The 25,206-nt window shown below is 35.8% G+C and overlaps 1 protein-coding gene across 11 annotated transcripts; it reads right to left on the reverse strand.

Moving 5' to 3' along the window:
• Positions 1–1,879: 1,879 nt before the first annotated feature.
• Positions 1,880–24,765, reverse strand: LOC137648251 (uncharacterized). Of its 11 annotated transcripts, none has more exons than XM_068381234.1 (5): positions 24,652–24,765; positions 18,460–18,523; positions 18,012–18,164; positions 17,571–17,783; positions 1,880–2,088 (listed from the first exon to the last, which is right to left on the reverse strand). In XM_068381234.1, exons 2-5 carry the CDS (start codon positions 18,484–18,486, stop codon positions 2,044–2,046), a joined length of 438 nt encoding a protein of 145 aa, XP_068237335.1. In that variant the 5' UTR covers positions 18,487–18,523; positions 24,652–24,765; the 3' UTR covers positions 1,880–2,043. The 11 variants fall into 11 exon arrangements, 10 of the variants coding, with proteins under 10 accessions (XP_068237335.1, XP_068237340.1, XP_068237279.1 ...); XM_068381239.1 differs by lacking the exon at positions 1,880–2,088 and adding an exon at positions 9,193–9,863; XM_068381178.1 differs by lacking the exon at positions 1,880–2,088 and adding an exon at positions 11,614–13,296.
• Positions 24,766–25,206: the final 441 nt, after the last annotated feature.

Genomic DNA, 25,206 nt, shown 5'->3' on the forward strand with positions numbered 1-25,206 from the left:
CACTTGACGCTATCTTTGCTTTTGGGCCATTTTCAAGTCTTAAATTAGACTTCTGAATGAGCAGAAACATGAAGCTCTAGTCTAAATCCTGTTGTGAACTGGAGCATAACTATGATATAGTCAATAATAAAGCTAATGTAAAATATTTACCATAAGATCAAAGAAAGGACAGATTTAATAGTGTACACATCTATTCTGAAAAATTATCCATCAGCTCCAGTAGTTTAGAATATTCCTGTACATACTGCAAATGTGCTCTATAAAATTTTCCCAAGTAATGTGGTAATATTGAAGCAACATATGGCTGCATTTTGTGTAGAAAGTTTTTTTTTTTTTTTTGTTATAAAAAACTAGGATCCTTTTTATTACATGTTCTTAGCTCCCCTAATTGGATCCACCTCCGTCCTTCTTATTAAATGGCAATATAATCTCAGATAAGTTTCCCAACCCTTATATTTCATATTCATATATACCTCAAAACTCTCATCATATCTTGACTTTCATTATTTCCGATTAGTGATAATCCAGTAATCAATCTCACCATCTTCATTCTGGCTCTTTCTAACAGTCCCTCCTCTTTCCTCTTCAGTCCCTAAGTTTCTGCCCTATGTGATAGTTCATGGTAAATCTGAATTTTGAGTCTCAAAGGAATTTTCTTTTCTAAAAGAATTCTCTTTCTTCAACATACTTCTTCACTCTCTGTCTCTCTGATTTCCCAGGACCTCTCTTCTCTGTTATTATTGATTTCATATAGTTAAATTTTTTTTTTTTTAGCCCTGTACTATCTTCCACTTGAATGTTTACTTCTTCATCTCCTTGGCCACTAATCATTAGCCATGTAATTTCAATATTCACAATTAGCCTTTCCTTTTTAGATATCCTTTCCATGCATAAACAGTTTCTTGCAATTCTTCTGTGTCTGTTTTAATGATGAAATCCTCAAAAAGCATTAGTTGCTACATTTCTTCATTGTTCTCTAATTCTAATGATAAAGCGTCAGTAACAATGAGGAACAGGGATGGACTCAAAAATTCCTGATGGAGGCCAACCTTCACATGAAATGCGTCATTCTCCCCCCATTCAGTCTTTTGTGCTTGGTTGGTTTCATCATCCTCACATATATTTGGTCTATAATTATTCTTACTATTTATATATCATCACCATTAACCACGAAAATCTATCCGTTAGTCCTTTCTTTCTCAAACACAAACAAACTAACCTTCATTGCTCACTGCCATACTCCTTTTCAAGATCAACATAAAACATATAAACTTTCCTGTTTCCTTCTAGATACTTCTCTTGGACTTGTCTTACTACAGAGATAAGATGAACTGTGTCTCATTCCTTTCATAAACTCAAACTACTGATCATGTATATCTACCAATTCTCGCAACTTTCTTCCTACTATTCTTTATAGTCACTTGATTACTGACTCCAAAAGGTCTATTCTGTTGTTCACATAATTTAACACATCCCCTTTTTGTTTATATAATTCAGTCATCCATCTATTTTCCCAGATCAATGGCACTTCCTCTAAATCCATGTCACATGGCGTGAGTAATTAGATATTAATAGAAGATGAGAGGTGGTGAATTAGACGATTTTTACATCGCAAGAGGATTTATTGCCTAAGTTAATTTTCACAAAGAAATTAGCATAAATATTCTTCAAAGCCAGTGAAATAGAACTTTAAATCTTAGGATTACATGACAGAATAATGTAAGTTTCTCGCTGACTTTCAAATGATTTGATTAGTTCAATATATTGGTAATTACTTGTAAATAGTAGACACACACGGGGAGAGCGGACACTCGGGGAGACAGATATATAATTAAGATTATTATACTTAAAAAATTGGACGTCCTATAGCGTATCGACGACTGCCATGGTTGAGGCAGGCTTACCGTGGCAGGTAGGCCTATTGAGGGTTGCCCACTCACGACTCGGACTCGAACGTAACTGGTACTCGACTGCCTTACTCTGGGCTTCCCAGCTATTCCTATTTCCCATACATTTCTGGAGGGGTCTGAGGGCTTGTTTCGCTTAAGGGTAGCAGTGGCAGGTGATGCAACCCTCTCCCCAGTGTACCTGTTGACATGGAAACAGACTCAGTGCACGTGAGCTTGGGTCAGCACATACCAAACACTAAGGAAAGCGGCTCAAACTGCTTCCCACACTACCCATGGATTGGGGAGACGAGGTCATAGGTCGGCAACCTCCGCCCTACTTCCTGCATATTTACCTTATTTTTTACGCTATTTGTTCTATATGTGACGCTAATCTTTTCCAATACTGTGTGCACCCACTCTTTGTCTAGATTTTTCAATGACAAATCATTTATATTGTTACCTCTGATTTTCCTACAGTTTAATTTACTTCCTCTCTCTCTCTCTCTCTCTCTCTCTCTCTCTCTCTCTCTCTCTCTCTCTCTCTCTCTCTCTCTCTCTCTCTCTCTCTCTCTCTGATGTTTGCCATTAGTTCTTCTACAGTAAAAACATATTCCGGACATTCTCACTGATTCTCAGTGTTTAATAGTATTGATAAGTATTCTTTCCATCTGTTGACTGTTTTCTAAAACTAAGATATTATCCTTCATCCCGCCTATCTTTCCTTCTTGCTTTTACAATGCTTATCTTTTCACGATCCGGTGTTCCCATCATTTCATATCACTCTCTTTTGCCCCCCCTGTGCAATCTCCACCCTTTAATTAGTTTGCTTATTCATTCATTAATATGCTGCACTAGTTTAGTAGTTGTTATCGTCTCTCTGCCTTTTTGCTATACTCTTTTCCTCGGCAGCTCCTTGAACTTCTTGATTCCACCAACATGTTGCCTATTACTGTTGCAGTTTATAACTTGTCCCACCCATCTCTACTGCTACTGGCACCCCAATAACATCCCATATCTTTTTGGATGATTCTGACATTCCATTTAAATATCTCTATTCCTTGGAACTTTCCACTTTACTTCTCCAACTTCAGCTTCCAAGTTTTGAGCCTCGTATTCCTAACTGGGTCTCTTCTTTTCCTTATTGATTTAAATCTAAAGTAGATCCACATCATTTTATGTTGAGCTACAACTTGCTCATTTGAAATATACATTGTCTTCCTTCAGAAACAAAACATTTAATTTGTGTCTCATTTTGTCCACTTTTGTTTGTTTAGATTTACATAATAATCTTTTTGAAGAATACTGTAGGGTAACTGGAGAGAGAGAGAGAGAGAGAGAGAGAGAGAGAGAGAGAGAGAGAGAGAGAGAGAGAGAGAGAAGGTGGTTATATTGTACAATAAATAGATTTGCATATAAAGTTAATTGAATATATCTCACATCCGTTGACAATTTTAATCTGAAATTCAGTTTACATTTGCAAGATATATTAATGAAAATAAGGACAAACTGTAATAAGAGATAAATGAAACAGAGTATTTAGCATCGGGACGTCTTAGTTCTCTTTTCATAAATTCGGGATTCCGTTCCTTTACGTTTCGATCATCGAAAGCGAACCGAATTGGGAAGTTTTTTTTAAAATATAAAAAGTATACGGTAATGGTTAGAGCCGCGATATAGGGCACTGGCGAGAGAGAGAGAGAGAGAGAGAGAGAGAGAGAGAGAGAGAGAGAGAGAGAGAGAGAGCCCTATGTTCTACAAAAATAGGTGCATTAAACTAGGTAATTTTAAATTTAGCAAGTTAGTCTTTTCAACAAGAAATGAGAAAGATTGATATGCAAATGGGAAATATCCTGATTCCTTAGTTTCTTAAATAAAAGTTTAATAATATGAATATAATAAATAAATACCTAGCAGCTCGTAATTTGCTATGATGTTATTTTGTTTTTCTTAATATTATCATCATTATCATTGTGTGGGTGTTCTTATATCACTATCATATTATCTATCATTGCTATTAATATCATCTTTGTTGTTTTTGATAAAATGTCTACTCTGTTCTTCACTTCATTCACACCACGATCTGTTCTGTCACTGCACAGCAGTTGAAAGACTTTCTCATTTCATTTTGAGTGAGATTACATGATGGATGGCATTGGTGATGACGAAAAGAGAGAGAGGACAAAGGAGATAATATCCACTGCCAAATGTAGTAGAAAGAAAAGATTTGTTTGGCCAACGACCTCCCAAAAGAAAATGGTTAATGTAGCTACAAAATCTCCTGATAAAAATCCAGCTTCATAAGTCTCTCTCTCTCTCTCTCTCTCTCTCTCTCTCTCTCTCTCTCTCTCTCTCTCTCTCTCTCTCTCTCATCTTACTTTTAACATAGCTTTTCGTTATAAGAAGAAACTTTTTTCGTCCTCATTTATTATCACACACACATACATACATATATATATATATATATATATATATATATATATATGTATATATATATATATATACATATATATATATATATATATATATATGTGTGTGTGTGTGTGTATGTGTGTGTGATTGTGTTTGTGTGTGTATGTATGTGGATGTTAACTCATATTAGTAACGTATACACACACACACACACACACACATATATATATATATATATATATATATATATGTGTGTGTGTGTGTGTGTGTGTGTGTGTGTGTATGTATGTATACATACATGCATATTCCAAGGCACTTCCCCCAATTTTGGGGGTAGCCGACATCAAACAAATGAAACAAAATAGGGGACCTCTCCTCTCAACGTTCCTCCCAGCCTGACAAGGGACTAAACCGAGATCGGCTGGTACTGATAGGTTGCCTCAGCCCACCCTCCCCCGTTATCCACCACAGATAACGCCTCATAACGCTGAATTCCCTACTGCTGCTACCTCCGCTGTCATCCAAGGCACCGGAGGAAACAGCAGAGCCTACCAAAACTGCGTCACAATCGCTCGCCATTCATTCCTATTTCTAGCACTCTCTCTTGCCTCTCTCACATCTATCCTCCTATCACCCAGAGTTTCCTTTACTCTATCCATCCACCCAAACATTGGCCTTCCTCTTGTACTTCTCCCATCAACTCTTGCATTCTTCACCTTCTTTAGCAGACAGCCATTTTCCATACTCTCAACATGGCCAAACCACCTCAACACATTCATATTCACTCTAGCTGCTAAATTATTTCTTACACCCGTTCTTACCCTCACTATTTCGTTCCTAACCCTATCTACTTGAGATACACCAACCATACTCCTTAGACACTTCATCCCAAATACATTCAATTTCTGTCTTTCCGTCACTTTCATTCCCCACAACTCCGATCTATACATCACGGTTGGTACAATCACTTTTTCATACAGAAAAATCAACAAAATACTGTGTTCAAATATACAAAAATCACTGCCTCATACGTACGTTCTATATATTTTTAATTTCAACAAGGGCTCTTATCTATATTGATGGCTTTGCTAATAAAATAAATGAACGAAAATTAGTGAAAATGAGACGGAGGTTTTACGTAAGAAAATAAGCCGAAAATATAGCAAAATCTTCATATTATAATGCGAATTAGTAATATTGGAGATACTGTTACTGAGGAGATTGGTGAAGCAGCAGCAATACGCTTGCTTGAGGAGAAGGGTTAGAGGTTATGTTATCTAACCCGTTACTACAGAGAGAAAGAAAACTAGGGACATGAAAAAACAAAAACAAAGCAAGAACAATCCTGCTCTGAAAAATACAAGTAAAAATTGTTTATTTTTTAGCTTCTGAGGACTCGTATAAACTTTTCCAAACAATGACGGCAAGAGCCCTTGAAAGCTAAAGAGTTTTGTTTTGTTTTCTTCGTATATATTTTTTTCTTGAACCTTGATATTAGAATATAAGATGGAGGAACAAACGGGGCTGATTCTTTTTTTGCCGTTATAGAGAAAAGTTTAAATTTTTCGCCTCCACTATTGCAGAAATTGGAAAGAGGAAGAACATGAAAACAAGAAAATAAAACACAAATAGCATAAATGCAGTAGAATATCTTGTAAACAAAAAATGTGAGAATAATTGGAAAAGTAATGTACATCGATGAATATACGTTTTCGTAGCCATATGTTGATTTAAGATATTGATGATGAAGATGTGTTAGGAAGAACATGATAAGCAAATAAAAAAGAAAAACAATAGAAGAATTGAAAGAGGTAAAATAACCAAGAGATCATTAACATTCTGTAATCAGTATAGGTCTAGGTAAAATGGAACCATGTATTTTTCAATATATAATTTTTTTTCTATAATTCTACTATGATAGAGGTTAGCAATTATAAGTTAGATACCGCAATATTCAACAAGTCTTGATTATGCATCTGCCAGCCACACGCCCACTTCTTGACATTCAGATACTTCAGGTAATCATTCAGTGTCTAGTTTCTTTTTAATGATTAAAAATAAAAGAAAATACCCAATCACTGTGCAAAGAAAGTCCAAAAATCAAGTTTTCCTCCTCTCTTTTACACAAAGACACACATATAACCCCACCCCACAGCTCAACACACTGAAAAAGCAGCGGAGCTACTACTATCATCCGTACCTACGCCCCAGCAACTGGCATGGCACCGTAAAATACATGGGATAGACAGCTCTCTTCATCCATCAATGCCCAGTTAGTCACCGATATATACCGTTGGGAAAATACTCAATAAAACTCATCACTCCCAATATCCTAAAGATATACATTGTAAAAACCACAAAGAAAGATGACCTCGATAAATTAAATAACTAGATTACCTCCTCAAATTATACCATCCCTTTTTTGGACGTAAAAGGTCTATTGACCATGGATCAGGTACAAGAGACAATCAGCATCATCCCGAAGATAGTTTGCTATACATATGTGATATGTGATCTCGTGAACAAAGGTAACCTTTTCTTATAGGTCAAATGTGTTTTGAATTATTTCAACGATGGTTTAAATCAATTCTCTGTTTATGTATATCTTCACTCTCTTACTGTTTCCACTATTCATATTGACCACATCTTGACAATATTCACTTCCAGTTCATGCATTGAGCTAACTAGAGTAATTGCTCTTTACTTAGCATATTTGTTTAATTTGAATTAACTTCATAGATTATATGAGATATCCAATATTTTCAGATAATAATTCACTGTCAGCTCTCTTAAATTAAGAAATTATGTTAATTTCCTGAAAGTTTGGTCTAATCTAATTAGTCCAGAACCGTGCTTGATATCGTTTTTCACTGATCTGAAAATATGTTAAATAGTTTCCAACAATTTATACTATGCAAAGATGTGCATTTAAATACATGCATACAGATATCATCATCATCCTAACATCGTCATCATCATAATCAGCCATTAATAGTCCACAGCAACACTAAGGCCTCAGATATGTCCTTCCACTTGCGTCTGTTTTCGGTCTTTTTATGATAGTCCACACTCGCAAACTTTTTTAGTTCATCAATTGATCGTCTTCTCCTTCCTGTGGTTCTTTTGTAATCTCCACGGACCCATTCTGTTATACTAAATGTCCATCTGTTATGTCATTTTCTTTTTATATGTCCCGTTCCTGTCCATTTATTTTTCTTACATGGTGTTAGAATATCCTCTACTTTGGCTTGCTCTCGTATCCATGTTACTCTCTTTTTGTCCCTTGGTGTTATTCCTATAACTACTATTTCTTTCCATAGCTCTCTAAGTTGTAACTAGCTCATGTGCTAAGGCTTTAGTAAAGCTCCAAGTTTCTGACGCATAACTCAAAACTGGTAGAAATTAGCATTTTACATTTCATAATATTTTGTCTACCAGAAGCTTTCCATCCCAGGCTTATCCTTCCTTCAATTTCGGTCTCGTGTACAGAGGAAAAACTTATTGTCTGTCCTAAGTACGTATATTCATAAACAATCTCCAGGGGTTTGTCCCTAACTCTTATTTGTTGTCACTGACCTTTTATTGAATATTACCTTGGATTTCTTGGCTTTAAAGTTCTTTTGCTTTATTCTATATAATTTATCTTCTTGTTCTGTTATTTTTTTTAAGTTTATATGGAGATATATATCTTAATGGTGTTACTGTTCTTGAAATATTTTATTTTTCCTTGTTTCAGTTCCTCACTGGGCTATTTTCCTTGTTTCTTGGTCCCTGGGCTTATAGCATCCTGCATTTTCCAGCTAGAGTTGTAGCTTAGCAAGTAATGATATATTAATAATGATAATAATATAAATATGGAATGCTTTAATAGTATTTTGTGATATTCTGTGGATTTTTCCTTTAGTTGATGTGTTGCATGGAAATGGTCAGTTGTTGAATAACTGCTTCTAACTCCTGCCTGCTCTCTTGGTTGATTAAAGTCTAGTTGTCTTTCTATTCGGCCTAATATGGTATTTGTAAATATTCAATATATCATCGAGACTAAATTAGTTGTTGATAATTTTTCAGGTCTTTGATGTCTCCCTTATTGTGAATTGGTATTACGACAAAGTTTTTCCCCGCTGTAGGTTTAGAGTATTCTTGCAGACCTATTGTAAAGGAGGTCTAGATGATTGAGCATTGCCTGCGTGCACTAGGGAGCAGTTTGTCAGTTATCAAATTCACTGGACAAAGGTTCCTACCGAAACAAGTGGCAGAGGCTGTCATAGTTCTCTAAAGTGTGTGACAGCTACCTCCATGTCTGCATCCCCTATGGGTCAGAGGTCAAAACCTCATATTCTATATTTAATTGAACTTTGTCTGCAACACCGTCGATTTTTTTCAATGTAAAACTAATTTAGAAAATTAGTTATTTGTATATATATATATATATATATATATATATATATATATATATATATATATATATATATTCATAACTTCAAAAAAATGATTTTTATTATGAACTAAAACTTATAAGGTTTCTTTTCCGTAATTGGAAAATTAATCTTAAACTCTAATAGTTCAAGATCTTATGAGAAGTTTCCAGAAAGAACCTATAGCAATAGCTCTGAAAGGAAAATAAAAACATTAAAAAAAAAAAGTTTTATATTCAGTGACAAGGATTTTTGCTAGAAAAAAAGGCCTACGAAAAAAGTTATCCATAAATTCCGAGTCTTTGATATGAAATATGTCAAAAGGTTTTCCCTTAAAAAGTACAGTTTTGCTTGAGGGAGATAATGATGCGATTACTTAAACAATTATCCATTTATTTTTATTTTTTTTTTCATCGTTATTATTTTAGTCTTCAAACCAATATGGCCTATTATGATAGAAGTTTTTCATCTATTTATACCATCAAGTTTCGCCTATAGAAAATTTTCAATTGTTAATTATTCGATTGATTCTGCATATCTATACTTTATTCCAAAGGTACATTGTCTCAGGAGTAATTGATTAATTGTCTAAGTAACCTTCTAAGGAAAATGAATTTCTTCATTGTCTAGCCTGAGAAAGTTTCTCGTTAAATAAAACCGTGAAACAGTAAAGTTTGATTACAGTACTTTTTAATACGTGTACAGTATTTATGGGAAAGAAGAAACTAGTAATAATCTGTTTTTGAGAACAAAGTAGTCAGTAAAAATTATGTTTTCAAATCAATGGTTATATTTTCATATTTTATTACAGCCACTTCATATCAAAGAGGAATTTGATCATAAATATGTAGAGACGGCGGTTCCTTCCTGGATGTCTATAGGCTCGGGCTATAATCATATTTTGGAGTTTTGACTAGGCTAGCTTGCCAAAGTGTGGACACTACATTTGTGCCAGTGGGCTTTGGTTGTTTGCGGGTAGTATCGATGCTCGATCGTCAGAGCAGGTGTGAAGTCATGTATATTTAGTTATATTTTCCATGTTGACATCATGCAAAAGGTTTGTACATAATTCATCGATAAACCATTTGCCTCCCTAAGATGAGTAGAGGCATGTCTTTTTCTAAAATACATTGTCATTATTCTCCTAGTGCTGCATCAGACAAAAAGAAAAATAAATATTTTTTTTCACTATAGCTTTATTAAATTCCAATACTGTTAGATTTTATCTTAAAAACATGTATGGTCCTAGACAATGAATTTCAAAGTAGGTCACAGCTATGAATGATTTGTAGTGTGTTCTAAAAGTATACAGCATAATTTCATTGCTGTATATATTTACTTTTACAATTGTCAGGGCAAATTCTTTACTCCAAAGTAAAAGTGTGTTTAATACGATAAAAACCTACCATATATATAAAACTATCTGGGTTTTTTCTTGAAAACAAAAATGGTAAACACTTTAGTGTAATTATAGTAGCACAACCCTATCATTCTCCTATTCAACCATATTTTTTTTTCGTCACTGCCAGGATCTCTTCTCTTGCACTGGGGTAATATGAGTGACGAAGTGTTCATCAATTAAAATTAATGCCATTTTAAGGCCATTGTAAAATAAACAATTGAAACCACCATTGAGGGATTCATTATGCTTTGCTGGTTTAGATCAAATCCTTGAATTTTTTGCCATGTTGTTCGGGTCTGGGCCTTGGAGGCTATTCAACAACATATGCAATTATGGAAAAATCTTTTAAGTAAATGATGAGAAACTTGACAACAAAACGGAAGTAAGATGGTATATATGAAACTGGCCACAAATCCAGGAACCGGGGATTTGGGAAACCACAGTGCCCATAAGAAACACTGCAGTCGTATTGTCAAGTAAAGTTTAAGAGTTAGGACTACAAGATGAAAAAGGGAACGAAAATGAACTAGAGGGCTAAAGAGGTAGTGCAGCTATGGGGAGAAGGGTGACTGGAAAGACTAGTTAATATTGTCTTTGTACCACGAGTAGTGCGCTATCGTCACCACTTTCCAGTATGGACGTGAACTAGAGAGATTTGCAGAGATCTATAGAGCTCACTTAGCTCTGAACCGAAGCCTAACTCTTACATAATGAATGACAGTTCTGGTCTTACATAACGAAAGACACGTAGTTCTGACTATAAGGAATATTATATACGATTAGATTCTAGGATCAGACTCTCTTCCAGCTTATTCTTCGTTGGAATGAAATAATTACTAAAATCATGGATTATTCAGTTATCTGGCATACTCTATGGGGTATTAAGTATTATTTTGTTTATATATCGCTTTCTCAGTATTCAAATCCTCACTGTAGCTAACTATTCCTATTACCTATACTTAGAAGTTTTGACTATTTTGGTGTGAATCAAGATATATTCTCAATTTTATTTCATTAGGGTGATTTTCTAGTTGCTTTGTTGAGATTCTTAGTAAATTGATGTTTTGATTAGATTGCATTAGACCATAAAGATTAGGCAACATATCAAGCCCTAGGATCAGCAAGTCATAAGCCCTTATCATACAGAGTTCATCCTGGTCAGGTTTTAATAAAAGCTACATCAATACACACAAATAATTCTAAGAGAAAAGCATGTTAAATATAGTATATTTGACAATACTGCCTTTGATGAAATATGACTAATCTTATATTCAAAAGGAGGATTATGATTAAAACGTGTCTTTGTATGAATCCACCAGAAGCCTAGTAAATTGTATATGCTTAGCCCAAATAAAAAAATGAAAAAAAAAATTATATATCGTTATGTAGTGTAATATGTATAATATTCAGATGCATGATTTATTGTAAATCAAGTTAATAGGTATATAATTTTTATCACTTATTAAGATATTCACAAGGTTCTAAGACAAGAAATGGAAAATAGCATCATTTTAATTCTGAAAGGTTTTTAAAGCGTTATTAGAATGAAATTAGAAAAATTCTATTTCATTAAACAAGTACATCAATTTTGGTATACATTATGTGAAAATTCCAAAAATATCAAGATCAAGAGCCATAAGTGGTTACCACTATAATTTTGATAAAAAAATAGAAGCCTAAAGTATAGAATTAAACACTTAAAAAGTAGAAGAAAAAATTATAAAATCAGCAAATAACTTGAATAACAATATAAAACTAAAGTCATTAAACTATGTGAACGTTGATTTTACTCTGAAGACAGATCCTTAAATGGAAATACTTCTCTAGCTTTACTATAACAGATTTGCAATCTTGTCTGCCAAAACCTTTGCTTCAAATACAGGTATACAGCAAATGGCATGTGATTCATAAACACAACCCTTCTAATTGATTCCATACAGTTTATCCACGATTGAAGATTCACTATATTTCCTCCAGTGATGCACCATGTATGGACACGACTGAGGTTACCACGTAAGACCAAATCTAACAATTGCTCATGGTATGGGATCTCCACTATCTCTAGGTTGGGTGCAGAGCTTAATATGGCCCTCACAAGAGGAACAGTATTCTCGTGTATATTGCCAATGGTCTCTATTAAACCCACAGGGTGCTCATAAACTGAAAAACAACATGTCATACTTGATAACTGCATGTTCGACTGGCGAATTTTGAATACCGTGAGATTAATGTGAGGTTTCAGCTCAATCAGTGGATACTTCCTTTTCATATTAATCATGAGACTCAGCACTTTCATGTTTTTACACTCATTGAATATGCTCATCATTAGCTCTGCATCATGGTCCCTATCTATTGATCCAAGAACAGAGAGATGAGTAAGTACTTGTGCTGCAGGTGGAATATCGTAAGAAATCTCTATCGCCCTGTCAGCCCATGCAATAAATCTAAGTTGCCGATATGATCCGCTAGATAGTAATAGCTGCAGGTGGCTTGCATGATGGAAATATTGATTAATCATGTCAGAAATTTTAGAACTATGCACAGGAATATCTGTAAATAATTGCTCTTGTACTGAGATGCCCATCAGCTGTATTTGACTTGAATAAACATTAGTTAACCACATATCTTCAATTTCTGATGGCACTAGCTTAAGTATTACAGATATGTATGGTGCCCTCCTCATATAGAAGTCTAATGGTAGTGCAATCAATGATATAAATCTAAATTTCATATTTGGATAATAATAACAAATTGCTTGGACAAACAGGGATAGGGCCCCAAAATAAGCATCACACCTTATCGTTAATTGTTTTAAACTTTTGAATGACACACATAGTGATTTTTTACTCTCCAAAGAAGACTTTACTTCTGCTTTCATTGTACTTGAAAAGAAAGCTGGGAAAAGTTCTTCCTCTAGTTGTACACGTAGAGTAGTGTTAATAAGCTCAACATCTAATGATATTTTCTCCAAATTTGGAGCATGATCCTTCAGGTGAATAAGGTTTTCATTTATATTTAGGCCCAGGTGAATAGACTTCAGGTGTGGTGAACCAGATAGTATTTTCTTGATTATTAGAGGTTCATCAAATGCAATGCTCATATCAACAAGATTTTCCAGATGAAAAGGAATAAATTCCATCAAGAAACTCAGTAACTTATAAGTTATGATAGGTTCCAAGAACTGTAAAAAAAAAAAAAATCCTTTTACTAGGGACATAATTTACATATATTTTCTTTCGTTTTTTTTTAATCACTGTTTGAGCTTTATGGGAATGAATTCTGAAAGGAGCTTGACCAATATAGTGGAGCAAATAACTATTAATCTTTCTTATTTGGAAATAAGAACCATAATTGGAACACATGCGCTTTGGGGACTGTTTTTTACTATAAAACCTGTTAGCACCATAGTTCAAGAAGGTGGCCATTGTTTAAGATGGAGAACATTGAATTTTCATAAATATTGGCTTTTGCAATAAAATCAAAAAGACTTATCCTATTTGGATTAGCTCGTTAAACGATACATTTTTTTCTATGTACAATCCTATTATGGAAGATTCCTTGTACCTTATCATCCGTAACAGAATCATAATTGGGGTATAATATGCCCTTATCATAATCCACATCCATTTGATATATTATTGAATGTACATGTAAGCTCTAGGCATATTATTGTTTGCCCCAGACTGCCTAGTTGCATAGATGAGTATAGTACAATGCTTCTAAATCTCGTCTGTGTAGCGGCAAAGTGACGTGCAGGTCAGACTGAAGCAGTAGCATTTGCATTAACATCAGCATTCTAACTTGTATATACAATGTCAGTTGAAGGTAATTCTCTATAATATGTGGAAGCTTTATCCAATCAATCTGTCATAAGTCAACCTATTGGTGCAGCCACAGTTGTTAGGATTCTGCAGTTCTGATTAACGTAATGTAACCCTACTCCAGATACAGTCCAGCTGGTAGGCAACACATGTCACATGCTTGGGATTAAAGGAATGGATTTGTATGGCCACTGCTTCTGAGAAAACAAGTTCAACTCACCTTAATCCCTTCCAGCTATGCTTAATCTGTTGTATAGTACCACTTCAAACTTCTCCAATGGCTGCAGGTTTTCATAATCTACTTTTGGTGGGTACTGCCTGAGTTTACATTAAGACACCTACAGATTCCTCAGAGAGATCCCAGCTTTATCAATCAGATTTTCCAAGGAATGCTAAAATGACGTCAGGCCCAGCGAAGTCATGGAAGAAGGGTATCCCTTAGCTCTTTTCTGCAAGAATGTATTATAAGTCACTACTTTATGTTTGGCCATAAGTGCAGCATTATCAGCCAGAAATTGCAATAACTCGACATTTTTGTCAGTCTCCTTCAGGGGGTCTTAAGTTTCAGGGAATTCTGCTCTCCTTGTCACCCCATATCTAAGCCCGTGTCCTCACTTTAATTTTAGTTCCGCTTTCAGACTAGATGGTCAGTAGATAGACATAATGTATGCTCTCTTAAACTTTGTACATTATGCTAGTATTGTGAGAGGACGTTGAGTATTGCAGATGTATCCGGCACCCTTTCATATGAAATGTTGATGCCAGGCTCATTAAGCATATCCACCACAATTCTTTTTCTGGGCTTTGTGTAGATAGACAGCCCCATGTAAACAAAGAATAAGGTCTCTCTATTTTCGGAGTGTGTGTACGTTGCTTCTCCTTATTTGTACCATGCATAGCAGTGATACTGAAGAAACAAATAAATGGCTCAACATGTCTTTGATGCATCAAACCTCAGAGGAGATTTGATGTTCACTCCATGTTCAAGCTTGAACCAAAACTCTAGAAGATAGATTAGAATGTCTTCCTCAATGCACTCCTCGTGGAAGATACCTCGAAATCTTGAGCTCAGGTCAGGCATATGTCTTCACATGATATTATTTGTATTGCCAAGGATAAAGCCAACAACTTACTTGATAGCCCGAAGAACATTCCTTCTTTGCTTGCGAGTTTCCAAATCTGTATTACTGATAGCAGTTCTTCCTTAGGACTTATGTAGTTAACCACAAATGCATCAATACCCAGTTGAACTATTTCTGCAAGCGGAAGATGACGGGAACTTAACGAAATCTGGTGGTTTCCACTTGTTATATGACTAGCTCTCAGAAGGAATATATGGGGGCTATACTCTTTGGGTGCACGTTGTTGTGCCACTCTCTTGGTGGTTCCAAGGTACATCCTTTCTCTAGTGTATAGGTCTGTTAAACTTACAAAATGGTAATCGAGTTTAGATGCAGTAATATCTCCACCATGATTCTAGAAAGAAAATTTTCTGTTTTAAAATTTGTACCCTTTCATCAAGTCTTTTACAGAGGTTCAACGTCATACCTTACTGAGTTCAGAGGATGAGGCTTTTTCATCACATATTAAACACTTTTTGCCTTCAAGGATGGTTCTATGAAGTTTGCTCCGGCAATCTACATGCATAGTACACGCTATTCTTTCTTATACTTGTTCTATTTAGCTTCATATTTGTGAACATAAAATGTCCTTGGGAATACTGTACCCTGTTCATGTCCTAAATGTTTCTTCAGATGCCACCACGATCATAAAGTCTGGCTGGATACAGAGCAAAATGCATCTCGATAATCTCATTAATTATGTGATAGGGAGGTATGTTAGTCATAGTGTAGTCATCATGTTCTTGTGGTTTTTGTGCATAAAGTGAAGTTTGTTCTTCAACCTTTTACCTCTGGCAAATGCAATACTTTCTCCAGTCATCGTGGCATTTATATGCCCTGTTTTTGTGTTTCCTATCTTGGTTAATAGTATTCAAGGTATCACAGTATGATAATCATCTGCAGTCGGTAAATAAGGACTAAGGTTTGCTCTTATGCCATCTTGTTCATAATCATACACACACAAGTTATAGGACACGGCTAGTTTTGGTAATAACAAATGTATGACCTGTACATAGCCCAATTATTCGCCCAGTACCATTCGATTCTCGTGCACACTATAAACCAACTAGGTAACTACGGAAGTCTCGATACCGTTACCTGGGCTCTTCCACACTGGCAAACCCTATCAATTCAGGCACTGATGTCTATTGAAATATTACGTTAAGTTGCATGTAATCTGCGATAACAAACTGATGAGCAACTTATTAGACACCATTTGGGACACTATAATCATTTGGGTACACTAAATAATCATCTAGTCGATACCAAACCCAAAGCAGAGTTTCACAGCAGCGGTGCTATGAAGTGTGCACAAGTTGTGCATTGAAATTGGCTTTTTGGTACCCTATAAGGAAGATATTGTTGGTAGCCTGCAAGAAGTTATTAAGTCCTGAGTTCCGAATACGGATTTTACATAGTATTTTTTTTCCCTTTTTTTTTTTTAGTAGACACAGACATAATTCAAATAGATCAAATATTTGTGATAGTTTTGTGAAATGCGGTATTTTTTTTTTCTAAATATTCAATGAATTCCTTCTTGAAAAATGGAAGCAACCGCTACCAGGTTTTATCAAAAAAGGAATCACCAAAATGTGTGTGCGCCAATTTTGATGATTGTTTCTGGAAATGATGGATACTGCTGAAATTTTGCTATAATAAAAAAGACGAATTAGTAATTATTAAAAATATTCATAGCAAATTGAATCACTTCCAACGAAATCATGCTTTAGTAAATTTCCACTTTAAATGTTATTACTTCAAATCATTGAATTGAAATAATAACTAACCGTATAGAAAACATTATAATTAAATGTATTTTCAGATAAAAATAAATTTTAATTCTAGGTAAGGATAAGTTATTTCATTATTCTAACTGCTATACAAAAATAAGACTTGAGAAAAGTTGACAAAGGTCTTGGTTACAAGAAAATTAAACTAAGTCGGATAAACGATTAAGAAAAAAAAAAAAGAAATAGTCATCTAATAGAAATGGGTAAAATCTTCAAAAGAATTATGTAAATATCCCGTCCCCTTATCAAATAGACATATGCTTTCTAACGACAAAAGTTCATTGAAGACCTTTCATGATAAAAAGATTAAATGTTTCTGTTTTAAGTTGATAATATCAACGAATAAAATTCTACTATCCAGTGAAAGATAAAGATCTATAGATATAACCTAAAAGAATTAATTGCTCAAGGTGGATTTTTTGCGATTTTTTTACGAGTGATTTCATAATAAACAATTTTCATTATATTGCCATCAAGAAGACATTTTGAGATATCTCTGGTAAAAAATATATTACTAGTCTCAAACATATCATAAAAGGAAATATAATTTTGGTAATAATGGCCAATGTAAGAGACAGTTTAATTTGATAAATTATCTTATGTGAATAGGTAGGTAAGGATACTTTTTAACAGAACAAAGGGAAAAAATAATCGCACTAATCCTAGACATTATAAACAACACTTATATAATTGAAAATAAGGAAAATAAAAAAACTTAATCACCTTTTGATGAGGACCCTCTATCTCTCCAGCGACAGGTGAAAACAACAGTTCCAGCATGAACTTTTCGTAAGTTTTGCTGTTGAATAAATTGCTGTTCACATCAAGGGCGTCAATCAATGACCTCCCAACTAGATATCTCAGGACAGAAGTGCGTCCTCCAAGCCATTGGCCCGTACTTGACCAGTACCAAGTCTTGAAACGTTTTAAGGCAACCTGTCCAAATAAAATAGAAAAATAAAAATTCCTATTGAGGTTCACCTAATTTCTGAAAACATGAAATGTTTTTGAAGGAAAATATTACTATATTTGCTGACTTCCTAAGTAATTAGATAGAATGAAAAAAGTTAAACTACTTCAAATTCAACTGTCCTCTCTTTAATTTCTGTTTTTCGTTTTAGTCTACGATAAGTTAAACCTGCTGTTATAAACATGTAATCTTACCTTTTCCTCAACAGGTGATTTATCTAGACTCGTGATAACTGGGAAGCTTTTTTTAATGAGCCATAAGGCAACTGAATAGACCGCACGTTTTTTTAGTGTTCTTGGAAGTTTTAGGGTTGTGGTAGACTCGCTGTTTACAGGCATTCTCCTCACCTAAGGATTAAGAAGAAGTTTTTGTTTTTATTTTTTAACAATTGGTTAATTTCTATTTCTAACTATAGGATTTAGTGACAGTATCACTATGTCTAATGCATAGGCATTCCCAATGAATTTTTTCTTTCTGATGCATTTTGCTATGAGAATAATATCTTACTAATAAAATACACGACTCATTAAATTCATTAGAAACTCTTAATGAGTACTATTCCTCGATAAAAATTTTAGTTATATCTTTTCAGGTTGCTCTTCAGTATTTTATGATGTGACTGAAGATATCTTACAGGGTTACCCGTTTTTTCTTCAATGTATTAAACATATATGGATCATTCAGCCATCCTCTTGCTCCGTTTTATCTGGGACGAAAAAGAAAAAATATATGTAGGACTTCAGTTTCTTAGAGAAATTTCATCTCTAATATATTCATGGCACACACATTCAATCACTTTAGATAGTTTGTAATTTTCCTAGCTATACAAACCTTGGCCCTTTATATCAAAAGTTTTTCAAGTTATTTGTATATTCCCTAGTTATACAAACCCAAGTGTTTTAAATAGGGAGATGTTTTTCGATGCAGGCTAAAAATGGTTGCCATAATTGTCCAACGAGTGGTTAAATAATTGTTGGAAGGTGCGGCCGAGAACCCCATCATCTTCATCAGTCTGAAAGCTCCTCATTTGTCCTTTCGAACAAGAACTAAGGAAGTAAGTTAGGTTAAATGACTGATTTGAATAGTTGCGAAAAATATAAATTACTTTTAAATTGTGATTTCATCCTACGCGACATTTAAAAATTTTTCTTTAATACAGACACACATTGCTTGGCTGGTTGGAAATCCCTCTAAAATCAAACTAGATGGTTCTTTTTTCTTCCTTAGGAGTGTCAAACCGCCTGGTTCAGTACATCAGAAAAGCAGTAACTAAGCAATTCACTAACTGTCTTTCATAGGAATAAAAAGATTGATAGGACCAGAGCTTTACTGGTAAATACATTCTATCAAATGAAGAACCCATTCCCCAAGGGGAAATCACTTTGAAATATAATACCTACGAGGGACGTTTATCAAAGATTTTCCCGACCCACTTAGGATTATTATATCAGTCTGAAATCTCACCTGTGTGTTGGTACATCAGTGTATATGTCACATGATAATTTGCAGCACTGATCTCACGCTGTTCTATTTTTTACAGGTTTTATATTTCTATATTTGAAAGTTAACACGCTAAAACACACCTTCGAGGAAATGAAAAAAAAATAAAAAATAAAATACTCCGTTGCTGCCCCATCAAATGATGTTGTAAAACACTGGCATTGCTAGTTGAAATGTGACCAAATATTGATGAAGAGACCATCCATCAAGTAGAGGCTGCTATTTTGGCTCGCTGCATTATAACTGGTCATCAGGTAGTTAAAATTGTGAAGATAAGTGTAGGATCTGTAAAAAAAAGGATTCAGGATCATGTGCATAATCATAAGGTTTCTGCCTGGTGAATTTGCAGGCTCCTTACTCCTTTTCAGAATCAGAAACAAGTGTATTGCTTAAAGGTTCTTTTGGACATTTCATGACAGCTCACCATACAAAATAAGGCATGGATCCATTACTATGATCCCGAGACTAAAGTCCAGTCTATGCAGTGGAAGCACTTTTGACTTATTATCACCAAAGAAGGGAAGAGTACAACCCTCAACAGGAAAGGTCATGCTTACCATCTTTTGGGACCAGCAAGGAGTAGTGATGATGGGATTTCCTGACCAAGCGTACTACAATTACTGGGACTTTCTATGCTTCACTGCTGCATAAATTGCGAGAACCCATCAAGCTCAGAAGCCGCATCATGCTGACCAGAGGATTTTGACTCCTGCTACATAATCCTCCACTCCACAACTCGCATATTGCCAAAACAAGCAAACTCTCATTATGAAATTATTCCGTACACCCCTTATTCTCCTGATCTGGCACCATCTGACTTTTACCTGTTTCAAACCAGTAAACCATACTTGAAGGCAGCACGTTTCCAAGATTATGCATAAAACAAAACAAAAATGCATAGGCCTGGATGGTGTCTATGTAGAGAAAAAAATATTTGTTCCAACTTTTGCCTGTCTATGTCTGTTGAAAGTGGGTCAGGGGAAATCCTTAATGAATGCCCCTCGTATATGATCATCAATGTGCTGGTATAAATTCTACTATTCTCCAACTCCTTTAAGGTAGATGGTGCAGATATTGCGTTAGTGGTAAATACTTCGAGCTCTGAAGTGTAACTTGGCAACGTCAGGGCCAATCCAGCATGTATCATTCCGGCAGCTTTGTCCCCAAGAGGGGGAAAATAAAAATTAAGGGAAGAGCCATTCCTTATACCTTTTATCCTAGACTTACATGTACCATAGACACATTGCTTACTGCTCATGTGGCATCTAGGCTGGTTATAAAACTGTTTGAGTCTACACCACAGGACAGAGCACAAAGGTGTAACTGCCCTAGGGGATATACTCCAATAAGTAAAAGAGTTGTGATTGTGATCTGTCTTTCCCAGACTTCAGCCTTCAGCACTTTGCCAACTGTTGAGTTTCTCCTACAAGGCAGAGGGGGGCCTATAACCCTAACTTCATGATCCTTGGTCCTAACTAGTACCTCGACCTTCTCAGCAGTCGAGTCATTTGACGTACACATCTTTTTGCAAAGCTATAAAGACATATTCCTTTGCACCTTTACAGGTTGCTGTGGCCTGATCGGTAACGTCTCTGCCTGGTGTTTGCCAGTCGGTTGTTCGAGTCCCGCTCAGACTCGTTAGTGCCATTAGTGTCTGCAACTTTACCATCCTTGTGAGCTAAGATTGGGGGGTTTGGGGAGACTATAAGTCTATCTGCTGAGTCATCAGAACCCACTGCCTGGCCTTCCCTGGTCCTAGCTTCGGTGGAGAGGAGGCTTGGGCATTGATCATATAATATATGGTCAGTATCTAGGGCATCATCCTGATTGCTAGGGCAATATCACTGTCCCTTGCCTCTGCCATTCATGAGCGACCTTTAAAACATTTAAACCTCTTGCATGGTCCAACTAGTGCAAACGAAAAGTCGCTGACACTCAGGACTGATGTGTCAGGTCCTTTTTCAGATATCACTGCATAGCCCACATCACACACAAAAGCATCTCCACTCAATCACAATATGAAGCTTCCCATAGAGAAGGGATACAGGTGGTTTTGAACTTCGGTCATAAACTGACGGGTTCTGGGATCTAGCCACGAACAATGACCCCAAATTAATATACAGCTTCATACCCTCAACATAGGTGACTAAATAAGAGAGAATGTGTAACTCGCCTACTCGGTCAGCTGATGGAAAGACTAACAAGAAGGCCGTCTTGAGAGTCTGATTTCTGTTGGATGACCGACTCAAAGGCTTATGCAAAGTGCGTAAGAGCTTTGAGGACAAGGGTTACAACCAAGTCTGGGGGCCTGAAGTCCTAGGGTAGGCAAGACTACTCAGAACTCCTCATGGTCATAAACCACTCCCAGAAGCAGGATTTGTCTATACACTTCTGTCAATAGACCATGCCTGAGGCTGAGCATTAGCCTCTGATAGCCCTGTCTGAAAGGGGCTTCTCACTTTGAAGGAAGACTAGGAAATCTTTGATCTGTGCTGAAGTTGCTCTGACTAAAGAAGTATCTCTTCTACAACACCAATCACAGAAGATAGACCACTTCCCATGGTAGACAGCTGCAGAGGACCATCACAGATATCAAGATGTCTCCAGTGCAGGGCTTTAAAACAGGCTGTTCACCCAAAGATGCTGTATAGCTTCCACCTGTGACTTTTCAAGGACTTTACCTACTATTGATATACATCTGAAGGTGCGGCTGGCAGAGAAGCTTGGACCATTGGAGTAGTTCTCTCTAGATTTCAACTAAAAGGGTTAACGGAACATGATACTACTCGACCTAAGGCCAACTGGGAACCAGCAAGGCCATTGCCAGTCCTGGTGTAATCAACACCAGGTCGTTTAATGGCCTGATTAAGATGAACATAGGAAAAGTTTACCCAACCATGTGATCTCTCGAGTGTTTTAAGGCGTCTTCAAACAAGGCCCTCAGGCCTGAAACATGGGAGCAAAGTATGGGAGCGCCCTGTTTGGTCTTGTGGTAAATAAGTTGATCACCAGAGATCCCACACAGGTTAAAACTCTATACTATGGAATATGTATGGAACACTCTGACAGTACAACCTGCCCCTAGCGACTGGGTGTATCTGCTTATACTTTCCTCTGGTTCAGATTGTACCCGACTTGCAATTCTAAGCAGTGTATATCACACCGACGTAAATCTATTTCATCAGTTCACAGAGAGGGAACAAGGATGTGCCCCCTGGCTTGTCAACATAGCCCGCTATGGTGTTGTTGCTCATCAACAATACTGAGACCTTCTTCAAATGTTCTTGAAATGTTTGAAGGGCAAGAAAAGCTGCTTCCTTTTAGAGGAATTTGAAGTGCACATGCATTCCTTTTATGATCAAACACCCGAGACTACTAATTTTTCCAGGTTTGGGCCCCATGCCTCCTTTATTATATCCAAGAACTAATGTTTGTCCAGAGGTAGAGTTTATTGTATCCACCCTAGTGAGGCTTTTCTCGTTCTGCTACTAGTTATGATCGGCTAAAGCCTACTTTCGCACCAGAACAGGATAGAACCGGGCAACGACAATAGCAATGACGACAACACTCCCATAATCACCATTGTCGTTATCGTCAAAGTCGTGGATATCCTCGTCATCGGTACTCTGAGTCTGATTGCATGGTATCTGATTGTGTAATATCTAAGCACAAGCACATATGGTGTCTTAAAAATATTTTGCCTGCTCACACTGACCAAAAGTATGGTGATGGTGCTCGTGGAGGCTGGTAGCAGGGGAATATAGTGCATGGAGACCGTTATGTGAGTTCTTGGTTTTACTGGTCAGCTAAAGATTAGTGACCAGAATGTCTGAGACAAGCTGTTCTGGTAACATTATCCAGTTTGAATTGCTCATCGATTGTAAGTGCCGACACGATTCTTTTACTAGGCTGTGGTTTTTCTAGGTCTCTGGAACCCTCTGTAGATGGAAAAGCACTGGGGTGGAGACATGAAGAGAATATGTTCAAATTCATACAAGAGTAAGTACTGGAAATAGGTGTGTGATTACCTGGGATCTTCTTGGTAACTTATCTACAGTTTTATAAGAGACAACATCAGATGAAAGAGAATCCTGCACCTCCAATATAGCATAGCAATCTCTAAGGAATTCCAACTTTATTAGGTTTATAATGTAGCCGTCATCTTTGTAAGGCCACACTAGCAAGGGAATAAATAGCAATCAATCATGCTAGTCTAAAGAAACTTATATAGCTAAAACTGCATATCCATTTCTTTTTCCTTAATATTCCTCGAACACTATGATCTGCTAACACATTCATCTAAAAGGAAAAGACTGTAGATTAAAAAATCCAGATGAGGACTTCAAGAAGTAATTAAGTCTATAATGTCGGACGGTTAAAAAAGTGTGAGCTCAGCGGCCTGTCAGATGGACGATGCTTACACACCACCCTTTAGTAAACAACCCCAATTATAATTTTTAACAGATGACATGCTTCTTAAAATAAAAGATAGTCAGTATTCGTGTAGGTAAAAATTAGCATTACTTTTACTTTAATGACCCTATTCATGGTTCCAAGACACGGGAACCATATACACTTTAGGACCCACTGGATCAGTTTATCGAATTTATCATATGCATAGGTATTTTGCGTATTCACATTATCAAAGCACTTGGAAAACAAGAAAGTCTTCAGTTTCTTCGGATATCCTGCGAGGGCTTGCTGTATAGTCTTGTGGATGCATATTTGAAAGCACTAGAACCTACAATAGGTATACAGATTTGGCTCCAATTATTTGGAAACATCTGTAACTATTCTAGTGTCTACATGATTTGTTGGCTGCAAGATGTGTACCAATTTTCTTAGATATTTTGAATACCCGGTTCTGATAGTTTGATATGTTATTGATAAAAAATCTAAAACTAAAACTAAAAATAAATTATTGAGCATCTATACTCAGGCTCATCTATATTCAACACGAAATGAGGAAAACTGTAGTCGATAAAAAATACATTGGATGTGGGTTTAAGCTTATATAAACCAACACTAGGAACATATTCAACACACCCTTTTGTATTCGAACACATTAGAATATTAAAATGTCGGACAACATACTGTATATATAATAATTAGAAATAATACACCTCTTGCTGCTGGTCCATATTACTTACGATGCCTGGTTCAAATTGGAGTGATGTACCAAAAGATATAAAAAATTAAAATCTATGGACGTTATGACACCATAGGCTTCGTTATGCGGTAAGAATAATCATTGTAAACAGAAAATATCACTATTAGTCTAACTGTCAGGTACAAGACTGTTAGATGTAAAAAAATCCTTTAACTAACACTCACACTAAATTTTCCAATGTATCTTGAAATTTAAATATCACAAATAGCAGCAAAATTAACAAAGCAAACAAAGGCCACTTCCAACCAAAACCATTTACCACGATAACTGAACGCAATTATATAAACAAAGAATCCAAGGATCAAGAAGACTTGGGTAGTAAACTATATCAAAGTGTATTTGTGGGAGAGCCATTTCATTTGGAAAATATGTTCGTTAACTTTTCGTTGACTATTTGATGGTTGAACTTTGAATTTTTTATATATTTTTTCGTATTTATTTTATAAGATATAGGTATAAGAAATGCATTTTATGTAAGATTGTTTTCTATACATGAACTGCTATTCCACTACCTAAAAACGAAAAAAAGGACATTTATTGACAATCGTCTTCCATGATCATGTTGTTCCTATTTTGTGCTCTTTTAGTTTAAAAATAATTCTAGGCAGCGATTGTCTTCAGTGTGTGTCTGTATTCATCTGTATGTATGTGTGTGCGTTTAAATACACAATCAATATTCTTAACTACAATTTAAACATTATACCAAGAAAATCTCATGA

The sequence above is a fragment of the Palaemon carinicauda genome, chromosome 1 (genome assembly GCF_036898095.1).
Source record: "Palaemon carinicauda isolate YSFRI2023 chromosome 1, ASM3689809v2, whole genome shotgun sequence".
Classification (NCBI taxonomy): domain Eukaryota; kingdom Metazoa; phylum Arthropoda; class Malacostraca; order Decapoda; family Palaemonidae; genus Palaemon; species Palaemon carinicauda.

Excerpts from the sequence above, each read along its gene's own strand:
- LOC137648251 (XM_068381178.1), bottom strand. The coding sequence starts at position 18,486 with ATGTTTAATACATTGAAGAAAAAACGG. Across the intron at positions 18,165-18,459 it reads ATACATTGAAGAAAAAACGG|GTGAGGAGAATGCCTGTAAA; the intron begins GTAACCCTGTAA and ends CTTAATCCTTAG. Across the intron at positions 13,297-17,570 it reads TAGAGGGTCCTCATCAAAAG|TTCTTGGAACCTATCATAAC; the intron begins GTGATTAAGTTT and ends TTTTTTTTACAG.